Source organism: Otolemur garnettii, unplaced genomic scaffold (genome assembly GCF_000181295.1).
Source record: "Otolemur garnettii isolate 467f Iridium unplaced genomic scaffold, OtoGar3 scaffold00317, whole genome shotgun sequence".
NCBI lineage: Eukaryota > Metazoa > Chordata > Mammalia > Primates > Galagidae > Otolemur > Otolemur garnettii.
In genome coordinates this window covers 426,817-447,919 of record NW_003852712.1, presented here as the reverse complement: position 1 = coordinate 447,919, position 21,103 = coordinate 426,817, and the positions used below count along the sequence as shown (strand labels likewise).

The 21,103-nt window shown below is 38.4% G+C and overlaps 1 protein-coding gene across 1 annotated transcript; it reads right to left on the bottom strand.

The window, feature by feature from the left end:
- Positions 1-908: 908 nt before the first annotated feature.
- On the bottom strand, positions 909-14,703 carry LOC100956260 (bile salt sulfotransferase-like). The gene is made up of 6 exons (XM_003803500.3): positions 14,432-14,703; positions 12,729-12,937; positions 9,790-9,916; positions 4,333-4,427; positions 2,468-2,645; positions 909-1,132 (listed from the first exon to the last, which is right to left on the bottom strand). Exons 1-6 carry the CDS (start codon positions 14,565-14,567, stop codon positions 1,020-1,022), a joined length of 858 nt encoding a protein of 285 aa, XP_003803548.1. The 5' UTR covers positions 14,568-14,703; the 3' UTR covers positions 909-1,019.
- Positions 14,704-21,103: the final 6,400 nt, after the last annotated feature.

The window sequence follows — 21,103 nt, the reverse complement described above, 5'->3', positions numbered from 1 at the left end:
AAGGGTGGTCAGTGTAGGAAGGTGGTCAGCTGTAGAGGTCTGCTGTATCTTTATGAGGGGTTTTCTGTGCTGCAGGCATTGTTGAAAGAAATTGCTGCAGAACATCCTGACATACAGGAGTCATCCATTGTTCATTGCAGTGGTTTTTCTTCAAGATGGCATCACTCTTGTTATGTAACTGGCTGTTATGCTGAAATTATGCTACTAAGGTCAGAATAATAAAAAATTATGTAAATGGACCTGAAAAGCCTTATTTTTTTGTTATTTAATTTATTATTTAGTTTCTTATTTTTATTATGATTCTTATTTGTTCTCAAATCTGTCACTCTTTCTTCTTTTTATACAAATTTTTTGGCCAGGCTCCATGGCTCATGGCTGTAATCCTGGGATTCTGGAGGTTGAGTAAGTAGTATTACTTGAGTCCCGACATTGGAGATGATTCTAAGCAAGAGTGAGACCTGGTCTCTACAAAAAAAGTAAAATAATTATGTGAGCATAGAGGTGCATGCCTATAGTGCCAGCTACTCAGGAGACTGAGGCAGGAGAATTTCTTAAGCCTAGGATTTTTGAGGTTTCTGTGATCTATGATAACATTATTACACTCCAGTCCTAGTGACAGAGCAAAATTTTGTCTAAGGAAGATATTACATTTTGGACACACTTTTGGATAATACTTATAATTTTTCTGCAGCATTTTATATGTTTCAAAAGATAAAAACATTGGGCAGCACCTGTGGCTCAAAGGAGTAAGGCGCTGGCCCCATATGCCAGAGGTGATGGGTTCAAACCCAGTCCTGGCCAAAAACTACAAAAAAAATATATAAACATTTAAAATGGTCTTGGATGCCATGACATGTGTTTTTTAACAAGGAAGTCATCAAAAATACAAAGATTCCTTCATTCAAGACTCCAGGATGAAATAATAGTTTTTATGCAATGACCCCCAGGCACACACCCATACAGGGACAGGAGGAGAAGAAATATCACTATCAGTATAAGGTCCAGAACTATTTTAGACATTATTCCCAGGGGAACAGCTCCTGAGGAAGGTCTGCCATCTTCTCCTGGAATAGTTTATCAAAGGCTTCAGCTTGGGCCACCGTGAAGTGATTTTTCCAGTCCCCAGTTACTCCTGGAAAACAGGAAACAGACACTCAAATCAGGTGGTGGGGTCAGACCCCAACATGTGTCCCCCTTGGTCTGTTCCTAACTGTCGACCATCATGGATGTAAACCACTAGTCAACAGAATGACCAGGGGTCCACTGGTGGGCCAGCATCAACTCTAAGTCCAAAATCTCATGTGAACATCACCTAAGTCTCCCAAAGGTATGAGTGAGATTTGAGGTATGATTCCTTCTGAAGCAAAATTTCTCTCTAGCTACTAACCTATGAAACCAGACATTGTTACCTGCTTTCAAAATGTAATTATGGGACAGGAGTAGGATAGATGTACACATTCCAAAAGAGTGATTTGAAATAAAAAGGAGGTCATTGATCCCCAGCAATCCAAAACCCAGGGTCAATTCCACTAAATGCTAGTGCTGAAGACTGACCTTCTTGGTCTCTGTCCTTGTGGATAACTGGGGCAGCAGAGGCCCTATCTCACTCAACGTCCTTTGATGATGTAGAATCATTTAATTCTTTTCATACCAGATACATTTGAAGAGTAGTATTTTAGAAAAATGGAATCTTGAATTCCATGCAACATGTATTTCCATTTATCTTGAGCCCAAGGGGAAGGATATGGGTGAGCTTTAATCACAGGGGCCCTTACAATGTCTGATAGCTAAGTCTCTCCTCTCTCCCTTTTCCACATGAGTTAATCCTTCATTTACATTTTTGTGAAGGATAGCTTTCTTCCTTAACTGCCCAGTGGGGTAGCCCTCATATGACAACTCCAATTCCATCCTACTTCCCCAGGTCAATCACAGCTTGCTCCAACAAAGTCTTCTCAGTTAGGTTTAGTCGCCACCCAATTTATAACTGCAAGTCCCCATCCTGCTGTATTTTACTTCAGAACACTTCCCTGTAGGGTGGGTTCTATGTGTTTCCCTTTTGTGGCTGAGCATATTACATACATTTTAGAAAGTTGTACCTTTGTATTTCATTGCAAAAGGTTCATTGCCTGGCTGGAATAGATAATTAACCTGATAACTATAGAATGGACACTCCAGGTCCAATTCAGAGGACAGAGAAACTAAATGATTTCTCATTACTCAGGCAACCATCCCAGGATGGATCAACTTTGTCCAAGTGCCTGAAGTTCACATCACCACCATGATAAGATACCCCCTGATAATGTTACAGGAGAAATGCTCTGTGGGAGGAGCAATCGCAGTTAATACACTCAAACATTCCTTCATCTCAACTGTTAGTCCCTGTTGTAAGCAAAAAAAAAAAATATATATATATATATATTCCTCCATGTATTCTGAGACATGTTAAAACCAAGTCATTTTCTTTTACCTTTTCTCATAAGTGGGTTTTTGTGAACTAAATAGTGAGATTTCATCATGGAGAAATTGGACATCTTATTTTCCTTCATGGCCTGAAAGGAGCTATTTTTGAGGATTAGGCTGAGTTCTTCTGGCTCTACCTTCTTACCCAGGAATTGACAAATCTTCTCTATATTTCCTTCTGTGTCCTAAAAAAAGGAAAAACAAGGGAGAGGATATGAGAAAGGCAACAGAGAAACTAGGATGAGAAGCAGGATGAGGATGAGAAGGGGGAAGAAGAAGAGAGAAACAGGACACAGAAGGGAGAAGTGATGGAGTTGGATGCAACCAGGAGAAAGCAGAGAAACGGGTAAAGAAGAGGGAGCAGGAAGTGTGTGAAAGATGCCAGGATCCTGATGGATTTCTCATAGGGTTGAGTTAGGAGAACTTAGCAGTAAAAGACAGGGCCTAGGGTTTCTGGGACTTTGAGAAGGGGTCCTAGACAATGATTAAATAAGCAGAAATTCAGTGAGAACTTAACAAAGATTTAAAGAATTGATGTGTAATCCTGGCTGGGCCATCCAACAATACCGTTTCTCATAACTCCTATTTGAATATTACATAGTCTTACAAGATCTTCTCATGTATTATATCAATAATTAGAACTTGGTACAGGATCCTAGAGATTATGGTTAAAAAAATAGCTTTTTATACCACAAGGATTTTTTCCCTGAATGAAAGACTTTTCTCTTAGAACTAAAATGCTTCAAAATTTTTCTCTATTGCACAAGCCCCGGTTGTTCTCTAACAAGAGGACACAACTGTAGAAGTAGTTGAAATTAAAGTTCAGTGTGTGAGTTAAAAGGAAAATTACAAGAAGGTATGGCACCCTGGACCTGAGGGAGTTAAACGTGTTAAGAAAGGGGAGAGGGAGAGAAGGGGAGGAGAGAGGATGGGTGGAGGGAGGATGATTGGTGGGACCATGCCTATGGTTGATCTTATAATGGTACATATGAATCTTTCTAAACGTAGAATATAAATGTCTTAACACAATAACTAAAAAATGATATGAAGGCTATGTTAACCAGTTTGGTGAAAATATTCAAATTGTATATAAAAACAGCACACTGTACCCCATGACAGTATTAATGTACACAGCTATGATTTAATAAAAGAAAGAAAGAAAGAAAGAAAATAAAGCCTTCCTGATCACCATGATTCATGCTGAGGCTTTTGAGGGTTGGACAGAGGTGGGCAGAGGAAGGTGATGGGAGGTAATGTTTCTCAGGTGGAAACAACAGCCAGTGTTTATGTCACTTTCTCTTTCTCCAAGATACCACTAATAAGTCAGGTTGTTTCTACAATGGTCTGCTTACCCTCACTGGTGCTAAGCATCACCTAACAGCTTCTCCTGCCTCTCAGCAGCCCCTCCAGTCCTTGGCATCTCAGCACATTCACACAGGTTGATTTCATGCCTTCATTTCTCTTCTTACCAGTGAGGCTGAGATGTTAGACAGTTGGATACATCTCTGGAACTGAACTGTTTCTACACAGTTCTGTCTCTTCCCCAGGGCTCTCTCATCACTGGGTTATCAGTGCTGCCCAGAAATGTTTTTACACTTGCCAGTGGGAACATAAGCCATGAGTCCTCTGCCTGAATGCATGGAATAACCCGTTAGATGTTAGAAGAATAAGTGAAAAAAGCATGAATGATGTGAAAAGGCAAACAGAAGTAGGGCAACAAAGACCAGGGAGCTGATCCCATTCTTAATGACTCTTCTTGAGACTAAATCTTGACAGAGAAGGTGGAATGAAGACACAGAGAAATGGAGGGATGTCAGAGGAAGTGAAGGTGGTGGTGAGAGGGTGTACACCAACTAATAAAATGATTGTTACCTGTTTCAGCTCTTCATAACTCAAGAGCAGGAAGTTCTCCCTCTCTCTCATGGACATCCAACCACGAACATGGTCAAACCATGACCCATATGGCACTGCATGGGGGGAGGCAGAGAGAGAGAGACAGGTTAATTCCATCTATTAGGTTCACTCCTCATCAGCTTTATTAGGATGTAACTGACAAATACAATTTGTATACATTTACAGTGTACAATAGAAAGTTTTGATTTATGTACCCATTGTGCAGTGATAAAATGGAACTCATTATTATATTCATCATCTCACATAATTGCTATTTTTCGATAGTGAGAACATTTAAGACCTATTCACTCATCAATTTTCATGTACAATACAATATTAATAAGTATAGTCACCATGCTGTATTAGTGCTCTCTGGAAATTATTCATCTTGTCTAAGTGAAACTTTGTACCCTTTGACCATTGTCTCCCTACTACTGCTGCCCCACATATGCATATGTCTATATATTTGTATATGTATAATGTATTTCAGTATATACAAAGAGCCATGATATACATAAAGAGCTCTGTGAGCCCATTTCTTGGCTTTAACCATTATTGGTGGGTTTTTATTATTTTTTTTTTATAGCAAGAGGGTTTTATTATTTGGCACAAGTAAGGAGCACATAAGAGTACTTCCCAAAGCAGCGTGTCCTGATGTATTATTTTCAGGTAACTTATTCATCTGGTTCCCCTTTCTCTCCAACTGTTTTATTTTAGAAAACCCCTCAGACATCACAATATTTCATTGTTACAAACTTCAATGTATCTTTCCAGACTAAAATGTCACTGTCAACTACATTATCACATAACCCCCCCCCAAAAAAATACTTCTTTACTATCTTGCCTCTTTCTTTGATAAAGATTACCAGATATTTAAAATTTTTAGAGTGTTCCCCAGTAATTTCTGTTGGGTTTGTGTTTTCTGGCTGTGTTAGAGATGGAGTTTCAGATGTAAAAGCTCTGATTTCAGTCCCTTCATGGTTGCAGTTCTATCCATGCTTTCTACTTCTTAATGGGACAATTTGGGTAATTCGGACAAGTCCAGAAAATAGATTATTAGTTAATAAAAATTTTCGTTCTTTGTTTTCAACTTAATCTATGCTTATCCATCAATATCTCCTTATCCATCAATATCTGTCCTATTTATCAATATGTATTTTCATTACATATATAATAGTGTTTCATAAATCTCATAATTATTATAATAAATAATTTAATATATAACAAGGCACATGAAATATATACTCTTGTCTGTAATATATATATAATATGTATATATAATTTATAAAGAAGAGATTTCAGCATTCCCATATCATTGTAGCACTAGTCCCAATAGCTAAGATATGGATTCCTCTAAATGTCCATTAACAAATGAATGGAAAAGAAAATGTATATGTATGTATGTTTGTGTGTGTGTGTATGTATATAGTTGTCCCTTGATACCTGCATAGAAATACTCAACATTCTTAATCCACCTCTCCATAGTTCATGTCTTTGATATCATAATTTGGATCTTTTTATATTGCATGTCCTGTAACAAATTATCATAGCTATTATTTTTTAATAGTTTGTCTTATAATCATTATACTAAAGACAGAAGTGATTCACCCACCACCATTAAGAAAAGGTTTGAATTGGAGTATGTATTTACGTTTACTAGTGAGTTTTACCCTTTTATACCTTCTTGTGGCAGTAGTTAGTATACTTTTCTTCCAGATGAAAGAATTCTCTTCATTATCTTTTTCTTTTTCTTTATTTCTTTTTCTTTTATGGATACAGAGTCTTCCTCTGTCACCTGAGCTGGGGTTCAGTGGTGTCATCCTAACTAACTGCAACACCAATCTCCTGGGCTCAAGTGATTCTCTGCCTCAGCCTCCCAAGTAGCTAGGACTAAAGGTACACAACACCACGCCCAGAGAATTTTTTAAAGTTTGGGTACAGTCAGAATCTTACTCTGCCTCAGGGTGGTTCCAACTTCTGGCCTCACGCAATCAGTCTCTGAGATTTCTACAATTACAAGCATGAGCTACCACAGTTGCTATTTCTTTAAGACAGGTTTATTGGTGATGAACTTCCTCAGCTTTTCTTTTTTTTCTTTTTTTTTTTTTGGTCTGGGAAAGTCTTAACCTCTTCTTCATTTCTGACAGGTAGACTTGCTACATAAAGTGTTCTTGGTGGACATTTTGTTTTCTGTCAGCACTTTGAATATACAAGTATCATCCTACTCTCTCTTTGCTCATAAAGTTTTTGCTCAGAAGTCTGCTGCTAGCTTCATTGGAACACCCTTACGTATAACATAGTTCTTTTCTCAAGTTGATTTCAGGATATGAAATGATTTCTCCAATATGTTGCATGTCCAAAGTTAATAATGAAATGGGCTCACAGACCATACCTGAGAGTCTTCCCAGAATATCTGGAAGGGCTGACTGATGAAGGACTTCTAGTCTGCAAGACACGGATATGGCCCTGTATCTTCAAATGCACAGACACCAATGCACTGCCACAAAGATTTTGGCAGTTTGAGTGTAATATGTCTTGGTTTAATCTTATTTGGATTGAATCTTATTGTTTACATTTTAACTTTATAAACTTGGGTGTTTATATCTTTCCCCAGACTGGGAAAGTTTTCTGCTTTTACTTTAGTAAGTTTTATTACCCTTTGCTTCTTCCTTCTTTTGATTAACTTGTACTATTAGAATATTCCCTTTTGAGGCTGCCCCATAAGTTCTGTAAGTTTTTGTCATTTCTTTTCATTCTTTTTCCCTGTTTTCCTTTGACTGCATATTTACAACTGACTTGCCTTGGAATTCATAGATTCTTTCTTCTGCTTGATGATTTTTGCTGTTGATGGTCTCAATTACATTTTTATTTTTCCATTTCATTCTCACCTCCAAAATTTCTTTTTTTAAAAAAAATAATTTCAGCTTTTCTATTAAATATCATAGTTTGGTCATTAATTGTTTTCTTGTTTTTGTTGAGTTTTTTGTGCATCTTGTTGAAATTCACTAAGCTTTCTTAAAGCAATGATTTCGAATTCTTTGTCAGGCAATGCATCTACCTGCACTTGTTTATGGTTGATTTATTCCTTGGTGATGTCATATTTCCTGATTATTCTTATTCCTTATGGCAGTGCATTGGTGTCTGTGCATTTGAAGATACAGGGCCATATTGGTGTCTAGCAGACTAGCTTTGTTTGGGAAAGTCCTTTACCAGTCAGCCCTTCTAGATATTCTGGGAAGATTCTCTAGTATACTCTGTGAGCCAATTACATTATTAACTTTGACATGCAACATATTGGAGAAAGCATGGGAATGAAAAAGTAATGGCCTTCAGTGACTCCTGCAGATAATAATTATGCATCATTCCTTTTATTTTCCTTTTGGCTATACCTAGCTTCATGGTGCCCATAGTCTGCCTTGAGAGGTGAACCACACAGGCCCTGGAAGCATGCTTGGAGTCTTTTGTATGACAGAGTCCATGGCTCAAGGTTCCCATAGCATAGGTGATGAGAAAGTTGAAAGTCCTATAGACTTGTCCCTACAGACTCCTTATTTTGTTAGAAGAGGACATGCATTCACTTCCGCTTCTAGAGCAGGGCATCTCTGAGGCTTTGTTATCATGTGTGATCCAAAGCTCTGCTCTAAGGCTCACAGTCCAGAGCAGAAACCCATGTTGCCTAGTCTAAGGACAACATTTCCTGGAAGTTAAATTCCACAGATTTATCTATACAGGGCAAAGGGATTGGATTACTCCTCTCTGTGGCTACAGAAAACTCAGAATATTCATGATGATGAACATTATAATAACAACAAAGACTTCAATGTTGGTGGTTCCTGATTACATAAGAAAGAAAGAAAGAGGCCTGTGTATGCGTTTTAAAGCACAAATAGGCACAATGCCAGTATAGTGGTGAAGGTTACAGGATGTGTCTTCATCACTCACCATTGATGGGACTTAACAAGGTTCCTGGTGACTGAAGTATAATCTAGACTTCTTTATATACCAAATAGCAAGATCAAATATAACATTGAGGAGGGGAACATTCTCTTCATGTTTGGGCTCCCATCATGTTGTTTTCCTATTAATTTTTCTGTGAAAGAGTTATCTGAAGCAAAGTGGATACATGACTCCAGATTTCAGATAGGATCAATAGCAAATATGACTGCCAGGCTTTGTAGATTGGACTTAATGCTGAGGGCAAACAATCTGGGGATGCTGGTAATGAGAAAATGAACTTTCCAATGTATAATAGGTAACTGCAATATAACCTAGAAGGGGTACACACCAATGATGCCTTGAATCTTCATCTAGGTGAAAAGTAACAGTGACTCAGGCTAATAAATTGTCAATACAGGCAGTAGTAAGTGGTTCTTAATTATCTAAAAAAGTGTGTTGAATGTTTAACATTTGGTTAAAAATCATTCTAGGCCCTGGGGCCCAAAATGAACCTCTTAAGTTTGTATTTTGGTGTTGAGGTGCCCACATTAAACAAATAAATATATATGTAACTGTTGGTGATGAGTATTACTAAGGAAAAGAAAAGGTTCAAGTAATGGAAAGGTTTTTGTTTTACATAATGTTGCAATTCTAGGGTTTCCTATATACAACAACATTTTATCAGACTCTAGAATGAAGTTATTAATCAAGGCAGTGGGATTTGATTACTAATTAGGTAAGGTAAGTGGTGAGGGGCGGCAGAGTCAGATGGGAAAAGGAAGACTCATGTGAAATGTTAGAATCATACCAATCCTTAGGTGAAGGGAGGCTGTATCTACTTATCTGGTGAAATAAATGCAGTAGAAGCAGTTTGGGGAGTGAGCAGAGATGCCCTCAATCTTGCACAGGTTAAATTCCAGGCATCTACAGCTCTCTCCAGGCTGCTAGAACTCAGGAGACAGATCACAGTGGAGAAAGGGGACTCGGCATGCAGTTTTGAGGAAAATGGCCAAATTACACGTGCTTGAGAAAGCCCAGGGATTCTGCATAACTAAAAATATAGAGATTCCAGAGTCATGCAAACCTTTCTGAGACTGATAGAAACAGAAGATTAAGGGAGTTTTGAAAAGAAGTATTTTCTGAAAAACACTGGTAGATGGTTAGAAGGTCAGGATTGCATGGTCTGGGAAGCCAATGTAAAGCTGACTTTGAGAAAGCCACAAATTAGGACAGTGGAGAAGAATATAGTTTTCTGTGTTAGATCAGGGAATATTAGAGTCAGCAAATAGAGTGGATGGTTTATCAGGGACAAGCTGAGGGGCTGACTAGAGCCCAGCTACCATGTAGAAGAACAGGGGGATTTTGCAGATTTGGGTTCCAGCAGTGACAGAGCCTTGTAGCCCTGAGCTGGTGAGATGTAGATACAAGGTGGGTGTCAGGTAAGATCTGAGAATGGACTCTGTGCTCTCCCCTAGGGTCCATATTTTACAGCACACTCACCAGTTCCTTCCATGAACCATTCAAGATACTGTTCCACTGACTTGGGTTTCTTAGCCAAATTCACTGAATTCCAGAAGAAATAGCCAGATACAATAACGTCCTTGGGATTTCTTATGAGATAAATCACCTTAAAGGGAATTAGTAAGAGAACTAAAAATCAATACATACATTTCCCACTTTAAAAAAAATCTTCATAATAATGGAGAAATAGCCAATTCTCAGAAAATGCTTTTGATAAACATTATTTAGTGTATTAAATAATCAAATATAAAATTTAATGTCCTTATGAAGTAGTCATTGTTCCCAGAATATGACAATGGAAGAGGAAAGTATTATCCCTCCCCTCTGGGGTATATTAGTGTACTCTCAATGGAAGGAAACTTGAGAGTTTTAAAATGTGAGTGGTATTATATTTCTGTAGACAGTTTAAAGGTCAGTAACAGGAGAACAGAACAATATACATTATGGTGTGTTCATAGATATATAGAAATATATATCTATATGTACACCCCAAGATCATGAATGAAACTCACAGATACCACATTGACTGAAAGAAGCCAGGCATCCAATAGTTCATTCAGCATGACTCTATTTATATGAAGTTCAAGAACAAGCAAAACTAAGCTCTGGTTCTAAGTCAGTGTGGTATTTACCTGTGTGTGGGCTCTGTTGGGAAGGGACATGAGGAAATGAAACGATTCTAAATTAGGACCTAGATGAAGTTTACCCAGTATGTATATATGTAAATACTCATCAAGCTAATAGTTAAGATTACTGCGTGTGTGCGTGCACACACACACGCACACATGGAAGGTTACTTGGCATTTGAACATATAAATTTTCCTTTGAATTCTGCGCCCACTTTCTCTGTGACATTATTCTAGTCTTCATCTCTCTCTAGTCATCAGTTTCCCACACAGGGATTTTCCAAACAATATAAGACACATATAAATAGGCATGTTGTAACAAATTCATTGTGCTGTTGCACAAGGTAAAGTTTCTAAGTGAGGAGAACATGATGCTAAGTTTCTCAATTTCATTTCAGCAAAAAACATTTTAAAAATTCACAAATTAATCAATACCTTCCAGGCAAGAGTGTTTCTCTCTCCTTTTTTTTTTTTTTTTTTTTAAGCAGTTTTTGGCCAGGGCTGGGTTTGAACCCACCACCTCCAGCATATGGGGCCGGTGCCCTACTTCTTTGAGCCACAGGCACCACCCTCTCTCCTTCTTTCCTCCCTCCCTTTTTTCCTTCCTTCCTTCCTTCCTTTTTTCCTTCCTTCCTTCTTCCTTCCTTCCTTCCTTTCTTCCTTCCTCTTTTCCTTCCTTCCTTCCCTTCTTCCTTCTCTTTCTTTTCTTTATTTTTCTTTTTTAAAATGTTATTTAGCAAAGCATGTTTCTAAAAATGGATGTATTTTAGATCCTGAATAATGACTATCCCTTCTGGTGATTTCTGTCCAGCCACTGGGGAGATCCGTGTGGCTGCTCATCTCCATAGACAGCTACACACAGTAAGACACAGAGGTTGGAAAAACTAGTCATCACACCAGAGCAATTGCCCTGGATTTCAGCATTGATTTACAAATGTGCTGGTTCTCATGTGAACAATTGCATTTCTGCTCAGTGGCAAGAGACACTTACTGAATTAAGATTGGCTCACTATTTATTTTAGAAGAACAAATTGAGTTTGAGAACTATTCACCCTACAAAAAGTGCTACGTAACTTTATTCTGCATATTTCTATGGTCACCTTTGAAGTACTCCCCTTGGGAGGCTCCCCCTTGGGAGGCTTTGAACTGATGCCAGTGCCCAGTCCACACTTCAAACGCATTTGGATCTTTTCTTTTATGGAAAGAACATCCGAGTACTATCATATTACCTGTGATGCCCTAAATGCCATCAAAATGTCTTTCTTTCAATATTTCCTTTGTCTTCAGGTAAAAAGCCAATGGGGGCCAGATATCAAGTGAGTAGAAGTGGTGTCTCAGTACAGTTATTTGTTTAAATTTTTACTGGCTAAAAATGCTCTCATTAGCAATGCCCTGTGAGCTGCTACATTGTTTTAATATAAGAGTCATGTGTTGTGGAGCAAGATTTTGAGTTCAAATTTTGTTGAAACTTAAAAAATTAAAAGATAATGAAATGTCCTATTTCTCTATTGACATTTACTTTGTCTGCAATGCTTCCCAGTGCTAGCTAATGATTTTCACTCACAGTTCCACAAATTTTTACAACGTCTTCATCAGTTCTGTTTAATACTGGCCACCTTGGTCTCTCTTCATTTGTGATGATTTCTCTTTCCTTAGAAAACTACTTAATCACTGTGTATACTGTCATGTTCTTCATAGTATTATCCCCATTCTCTTGGACTAACATTTCTCTGCCCCAACTTTCACTTTTGTGAAATTTAACAAGAAATGTAACGTTTATTTGTTGCTGTTATTCAAACTCTGACATTTTCATGATGGCCCACAAAAACATGCAACAACAAAAATTAATGCCACTCAGCAAGACACTGCCACAAATGAACACAAAAACAGCTGTGAGACACTGATATACCAAGGTTATGAATCCTTATAAAGTTATTGGTACAGTGATGCCAAGGGCATGATGGGAAGTTCATGACATTATTGTCAGACCCTTACATATGATGCAGTTATAAATTTTAGCAAGTCTTAAAATATGGTTTTCTAAGATTCTGGAATTATCATGTAACTTTATCCTGAATTGTATCTGGCTGGCACGGTGTGTGGAATGCTTCCTACCCTTGCACTCAACTATGATCCCTGGGATAGCCACACTGGCATCACCTAATGCAGAATCTCAGGTCTCATCCAGACCTACTGAATGACCATGCATTTCAACAAGGTCTCCAGGTGATTACAGGCACATTAACATTCGAAAGGCATTGGTCATACATGTCCTGACCATTATGCACTGACCTTGGCCTTGGAACTGGAGAAAGACTTGGGGAAGAGATGGATGGGGAGATGGGAGGTGAGCAAGCGTGGGCCCTCCTTCTTAGTCGCTATTGCAAACCCATTCTCAGCCTCTATCCAGGGTGAGCGTTCCCAGTTGGGCACAGACTGGACCCACTTGGTATCCCCCTTGGAATGAATCAGGCAGAGAATCTCAATCAACCAGTTTGTTCCTGGATTAAGAAGGAAAAAAGGATGGTCACTCATTTCAATCTGATTCTAAAAACAAATTATGGTAAAATGCACAAACATAAAATGTACCATTTTTAAATATGCAGTTTAAGAGTGTTACATATGTTCCTGTTGTTGCACAATCTCCATAAATTTTTAATCTTGCAAAACTGGAACTACGTACTTAACAACAACTTCTGATTTCCCCCTCCCTCAGCCACTAGCAACCACTTTTGTACTTGCCCTTCTGTGAACCTAACTACTCTAGGACACCTTGTGTGAGTGGAACCACGCAGTGTGTACATTTCTGTGACTGACTCACTTAATTTAGTGCAATGTGCACAAGGCTTATCCGTGCTCTAGCATGTATCAGCATTTGCTTCCTTTTGAAGGATGAATCCTATTCCATTGTATCAATGTCACCGTTTGTTTATCTCTCATGTGTCAAAGGGTGTTTGGGTTGCTACCACCTTTTGGCCATTTGCTGAAGTCTTTGAATAAGTTCCATTGTTCTTGACTTTTCAGGGCTCCCCTGTCACTTGCAGTGCCTTTTGCCTCAATCTGCCCTATTTGCAGACTCTCACCCTCCAGCCCCACTCCCATAGAAATAGGATCTACATATTCCATTCCCTCATATTTGTCAGGCCCTTTATAATTCCTCATCATCAGCCATAATGATGCTTCTACAGGAAAATATCCTTCTTCACTAAGTAATCTCCCTTTCATTCTTTCCATTTCAATTTGACTCTGTTTCTTCTATACGGACTTCAGGGGTCATCCTTCTCCCTGCTGATGCATACACCTTAATAAGCTGTAGAATTCACTCCTCCGGGGTCTCCTAATATTGTAGATTATCCCCTCCGAGCACTCATCTTACTGTGTAGTTCACTGACTGAATCCTTTTCTCTGTATGTACAGGATACTAGACATTACTTCACCTCCCCTACCCCCAAACCATTGCACATTGTCTAGCATGTAGAAAGAGCTCCAATCAGGACCTCAGGAGGTGGCTCATTCCTGTCATCATAGGCAGAAGTGTGAGGATGGCTTTTGAATCCAGGGGTTCAAGATCAGCCAGAGAAATATACCAAGAATTATATACATAACAGAATTTTAAAAAGTAACCTAGACTGATGGCTCATGCCTATGGTTCCAGCTACTTGGGAGGATTGTTTGAGCCCAAGAGTTTGAGTGAGGTACGATTGGGCCACTGCACTGGCGTTGAACCACAGAGTGAAACCCTGTCCCACAGATGAAAAAAAATGAGAGAGAGGGAAGGAAAAAAGGAAAGAAAGAAGGAAATAGGGAGGGAGGGAAGAGAAGGAGGGAAGGAGGGAGGATGGAAGGAAGGAAGGAAGGAAGGAAGGAAGGAAGGAAGGAAGGAAGGAAGGAAGGAAGGAAGGAAAAGAAAGGAAGGAAGGGAGCTCTCCAACCATCTACTGAATCAATGAGGAACACAACCACAGCCTTTCTCAGTTTAGGATTCTGTTTCTTACCTGATTTGGGGAACGTGATTATTAGTACATCTTCATCCTTTATCACAAACTCTTCGCGTGCTTTCCTGAGGATTTCAGGTTTGTAAAAACCCCTTGGGAAAGGTATCCCTTCATACCATAAATTGTCCTCTGCCATGATGATCAGCTCCTTGGGTTCAATTATCAGGGTTTCAGCAGCAGCTGCTGTTGGAAGCTGTGGGGCCTGCTGGCAGATTAGGTTTTATAGTTAAAAGATAAGGTTCACTAATCTCTGCCCAGTTGCTAGAATGTTTGCTGGTTGAGTCAGAGAATAGGTATTGTGACCAATAGTCAAACCTTTAATGATATTGAGCAATTGTGAACTTAAGGAAACATTTTGGAGGTAGTGTGAGTTTGAGTTCACATGAGTAAACAGGAAATTTGGTGACAAAAAAAGCAAGGATATAGAAATGTGTGCACATTTTAAAATATTTCCAATAAGCTTTATTTTTACAAATAAGCATTTATAGAGAAATTGCAAAGAGAATACAGAGTGTTTCCATAGTTCATACATCATACAGATTTCCTGCACTTTTACCTAATGTGCCTTTTTTCCTCCAAAAATCCCATCCAGGACATCAGATTACACACAATCATCAAGTCTCTTTTGGTTCCTTTTGGCTGTGACTGTTTCTCAGACTATCTTTGTTTTTGATGTCCTTGACAATTTTGAGGAGTACTGGTCAGTTATTTTGTAGAATGTTCCTCCAGTGGAATTCCTTGGAGGATTTCCTCATAATTAAACTGGGTTCATGGCTTTTGGAGAGAAAGGTCACAGAATCCAATGCTGTTATCATCACATAATAATCCAGGGTACTTACTATCAACAGGGCCTAGCACTGATGATGTTAACCTTGGTCATCTTAAGTCAGGCGTTTCAGATTTCTCCACTGTAATATTCCTTTTCCCCTCCTCCCTTTCTCTGTGGGCCTGTCTTAAACATCAATTCCAGACTTGAATATAGTCATAAGATCACATGATATAAACCCCAATCAGAAACATTGGGCAAAATACTAAGCCTGTCCTTTTAAATTGTCACATGGTTATGAAAACAAGGAAACGGAGCACAAGTCTCAGACTGAAGGAACATGAAGCTAAGTACTGTGTGAGTCCTGGACCACACATGCACACCATGCTGTAATTATATCAATGGAACAATTGCCCAAATCTGACCATGTAACATGGATTTAGATAATATTGAATAACATTGTATCACAGCCAGGTTTCCTGATTTCTGTAATTTTACTGTAGTCACATAGCATGTGTCCTTGCTCTTAGAAAACACACACTGAAATTTTGAGATATTATTGAGAATAATTGGCAGAGTACAGTGGTTCACATGTATGATCCTAGCACTGTAGGAGGTCAAGGTGGGATGATCACTTGAGTTGAGAAGCTCAAGACCAGCCTGAGTAACAGTGAGACCTCATTCCTGTGAAAAATAGAAAATTCACCTGGCACATTGGTGTGTACCTAGGGTTCCAGACTCTCAAGAGGCTGAAGCAGGAGGATCACCTGAGCCCTAGAGTCTGAGGTTGCTGTGAGCTATGATGACACCACTCCATTCTTCCCTGGGGGAAGTGAGACTCTGTATCAAAACAAAAACAAACAAACAAACAAAAATCTTCTTCAACAACTGAGGCACTTAACAACTGCATATTTATATGCAGAAGAATGAAGCTGGGGGCTTATCCTACAATGTATGCAATAATTAAAAATGGATCAAATACCTCAAATATGGTAAAAGTCCTAGAATACAAATTATGGGTAAATGTCCATGACCTTTGGTTTGGCAGTGGTTTCTTTGCTATGATATCAGTAAACAAGACTTAGGGGAAAAATAGAAGACTTAGAGTATGCTGAAGAGAAAAACTTCTGTGTCTCAAGGAACACTACCAAGACAGTGAATAGAAAATCTAAAGAATGAGGGAAAATATTTACAAATCATATACGTGAACAAATTAACAACTCCTACAACTCAACAATAAAAAGTCAATTAAAAAATGGGCCCAAAACTTGAGTAGAAATTTCTTCAAAGGAGATAAGCAAACAGCCAACATGTGCAGGAAAAGAGGCTCAGGGTTATTAGTCATTAGAGAAATGCAAATCAAAAGTACCCACCAGGGTAACTGGAGAACATTGACCCAAGCAATTGGACTAAATTTGTCTTTTCAGAATACTACACCTAAGAGCAATATAATACACTTTCTTTTCAAGTACACATGGCTTATTCACCAAGACAGGGCAAATGGTCAGCCATCATACAAAATGGCTATATGGAAAGAACATAAATTATTAATGGTATTAAATTATAAATTAACAACCAGAAGATATACATAAATCTTCAAATACTTTTAAATTAAACAAGAAATATCTAAATAAACCATGGGTCAAAAAGTACTAATAAGCCTTCTCCATCTTTTTAATTGTAAGCTCATCTGTGACATCAAAGTAGTGCCTTGCCTTTTCTCTCTTGTTTGTTTACTGAAAAACAAGTGGCTAACTGCCTTTAAATCCAAAAGATTGGGGCTTTTAAAACTGCCATATTGTGTCCTCCAACGAATGATATGTTGCAGTCCTAACCCTTAGTATCTTATAATGTGGCCTTATTTGGAAATTACATCTGTTTAGAGTCTTTAAAGATTTTTAGATACAAGATCACATATTAGCAAACAGAGTTTGACCTCCTTTTCTTCTGATTTGTATACTTGTTATTTCCGTCTCTCACCAGATTGCTCTTGCTAAGACTTCTGGTACCATGTTGAGTAGAAGTGATGATAGTGGGCACCTTTGTCTTCTCCCAGTTCTTAGAGGAAATGTTTTCAACTTTTCCCCAGTCAGTATAATGTTGGATGTAGATTTGTCATATATGGCTGAGGCATATTCTTTTTATGCCTACTTTGTTTGGAGTTTTCTTATGAAAGGGTGCTGGATTTTAAGGAATATTTTTTTGTTCTTGTTGAGATGATCATGTGGTCTTTGTTTTTGCTTCTGTTTATGTGGTGAATCCCATTTATTCATTTGTATATGTTAAGCCATCCTTGTATCCTTGGGCTGAAACCCTCTTGATCATGGTGAATTATCATTTTAATGTGCTGTTGTACATGTTTGCTAGTATTTGCATCTATGTTCATCAGGGATATTAGTCTGCAGTTTTCTTTGTTTGCTGTGTTCTTTCCTGGTGTGCACCTGGGCTTGCTGGTTGCACACAGGGGAGAGCTGGGTGGGATGAGGAGAGTTACCCAACATTCAAGTGGGAGTAAAAGAGGGAAAAACTAGAGGTAACATTATTTGTGTTTCCATTAGTGTAATTTAAGTGAAAATCAAACTGCTAGAAAATACTAACTTGGCCAAGGTTTGGAACCATGGCTGCTGAAAGTTTAAATGGGAACAACCCCTTTGGAAAATACTCCAGCAGCATCTACTAAATCCTCATGTCCACACATCTGATGATCCAACAGTTCTCATCCTGGGTGTATCTACATCCAACAGAAACATCCACTAAGAGACACACAAACAAAGGTTGATGACAGGTGCATTAAAGATTGTAACCTCTACCTAGAAACTCCCGTTTCCCATCAACAATATAATGGGTAAAATAAGCTTTGCTGCCTTTACTCAAGAAATTCTGCCCAGGAGTATCAATCTCATGAACATAATGATGAATAACGGAAGCCAGACACAAAAATGTTGCTGTGATGTTGAATTTATAAAGAGTATAAATACAAATGAAACTTGATAAGAATCTCTCTGTTCTCTAGACTGGCTATACAATTTAGCTTGTCTACAAGCATCCCACAAGAGATTCCATTGCTTTCACCCCTACCATCATTAGGTTATATTAGAGGGTTATGTTTTTTCTTTTACTCTTACTAACATTTTATTGCATTAACTTCCACATTAACCATATAATCTATGTGGAATCGATATATGTGTATGTTGTGAGATGGAGTCAAGTTTTAAGTTATTTCACAATGAAGTATCTGATTAACCCATTACCCTTACAGGAAAAACTACCTTTCCTCACTTTATAAAGACATCCTTGCCATAAATGAAACATCCAGATTCGTGAGGGCTTGTTTCTGGATTCTCAGTTCTGAGTCATTTATCTATTTATCCAATTCCATACCGCACTTGGGTTATTGTCCTCATCACCCCCATTTTACAAAAAAGGAAACCGAGGCACAGAGAGGTTAAGTAGCTCGCCCTTAGTAATTTACTAAGCAATGTCAGAGCGGGAAATGGAACCCAGGAAGTTTGGCTTTACGGTCCATGCACTCAGTAAACTTGAGTCTCACGCTGACGCAAAACGTGAACAAATGTTTTGCGCCACTACATCAAAGTAGGCCTTGCCTGAAGTCTTGAAAACAGGAACATTGGGGCACTCTGTGTAGGTTCTATCTGGTAACCAAGAGGAGGCGGCCAGGTCCTGGGGTTCCGGTACAGCCACAAACGGAGCCGCTGCTCTACCAGTCCCACCACTAGGTGGCGCAGCGTTTTTGTTTGTTTGTTTGTTTGTTTTTGGTTAATATTTTTATTGTTGGGGATTCATTGAGGGTACAAGAAACCAGGTTAGACTGATTGCATTTGTTAGGTAAAGTCCCTTTTATAATTGTGTCTTGCCCCCAAAAGATGTGACACAGAGTCCCCCACCCCTCATTCCCTCCTTCCCTCTCTCTGCTCTTCCCTTTTCCTACCTCTCCCTCCTTCCCTCTCTCCACGCTTCCTTTCTCGCACAGCCCTCCCTCCTTCTCTCTCTGCTCTCCCCTTCCCCCACCCCATCATGTCATTAATTATCATTAATCATCCTCATATCAAAATTGAGTACATAGGATTAATGCTTCTCCATTCTTGCGATGCTTTACTACGAATAATGTGTTACACTTATATCCAGGTTAATACGAAGGATGTAAAGTCTCCATTTTTTTTAATGGCTGAATTATATTCCATGGTATACATATACCACAGCTTGTTAATCCAATTCTGGGTTGGGGAGCATTTAGGCTGTTTCCACATTTTAGCAATTGCAAATTGAGCTGCAATAAACAGTCTAGTGCAAGTGTCCTTATGATAAAAGAATTTTTTCCTTCTGGGTAGATGCCCAGTAATGGGATTGCAGGATCAAATGGGAGGTGTAGCTTAAGTTCATTGAGGGTTCTCCATACTTCCTTCCAAAAAGGTTGTATTAGTTTTCAGTCCCACCAGCACTGTAGAAGTGTTCCTTTCTCTCCACATCTGTGCCAGCATCTGCAGTTTTGAGATTTTGTGATGTGGGCCTTCTCTCTGGGGTTAGATGGTATCTCAGGGTGGCTCTGATTTGCATTTCTCTAATAATTAGGAATGATGAGCATTTTTTCATATGTTTGCTAGCCATTGGTCTGTCTTCTTTAGAGAAGGTTCTATTCATGTCTCTTGCCCATTGATATATGGGATTGTTGGCTTTTTTCATGTGGATTAATTTGAGTTCTCTGTAGATCCTAGTTGTCAAGCTTTTGTCTGATTCAAAATATGCAAATATCCTTTCTGATTGTGTAGGTTGTCTATTTGCTTTGGTGGTTGTCTCCTTAGCTGTACAGAAGCTTTTCAGTTTAATTAAGTCCCATTTGTTTATTTTAGTTGTTGTTGCAATTACCAGAGAATTCTTCTTCATAAAGTCTTTCCCAGGCTAATATCTTCAAGTATTTTCCCCATACTTTCTTTGAGGATTTTTATTGTTTCATGCCTTATATTTAGATCTTTTATACATCTTGAATCTTTTTTTAATTAAAAGCCTGAAGAATGTAGGCATAAGTGTCACATTTCTTAGACTGATCAAAGCCATCTACAACAAACTCACAGGTAATATTTTACTGAATGGAATAAAACTGAAATCTTTTCCACTTAGAACTGGAATCAGACAAGGTTGTCCCTTTTTTGTTTGTTTTTTTGTTTGTTTGTTTGTTTGTTTGTTTTATTTTAATTTTTCAAGAATAGAAAGAAAGAAAGAAAAAAAAAACTGCTTGCTTGCCTGCCTGTCTTCCTTCCTTCCTTCCTTTCTTTGCTTTCTTTTTTTTTAATTTTTTATTAAATCATGGCTGTGTACATTAATGCAATCATGGGGTACAGTGTGGTGTTTTCATATACAACTTGAAATATTTTCATCAAACTGGTTAACATAGCCTTCATGTAGTTATTGTTTTAAGACATTTATATTCTACTTTTAGAAAGAATCACTTGTACCCTTGTAAGATAAACCATAGATGTGATCCCACCAATCTCCCTCCCTCCACCCATCCATCCTCCTCCCCATTCCCATATTATTAGGCTATAATTAGTTTCATAATAGGACTGAGTACATTGGATACTTTTTCTTTCATTCTTGAGATACTTTGCTAAGAAGAACATTTTCCAGCTCCATCCATGTAAACATAAAGGGGGTAAAGTCTCCATCTTTCTTTAGGGCTGCATAATATTCCATGGTGTACATATACCACAGTTTATTGATCTATGTGTAGGTCAATGTGCACTTGGGTTTCTTCCATGACCTAGCAATTATGAATTGGGCTGCAATAAACATTCTAATACAAATATCTTTGTTGTAATGTGATTTTTGGTCTTCTGGATATATACCTAATAAAGGAATTGTAGGATCAAATGGTAGGTCTATTTTTAGTT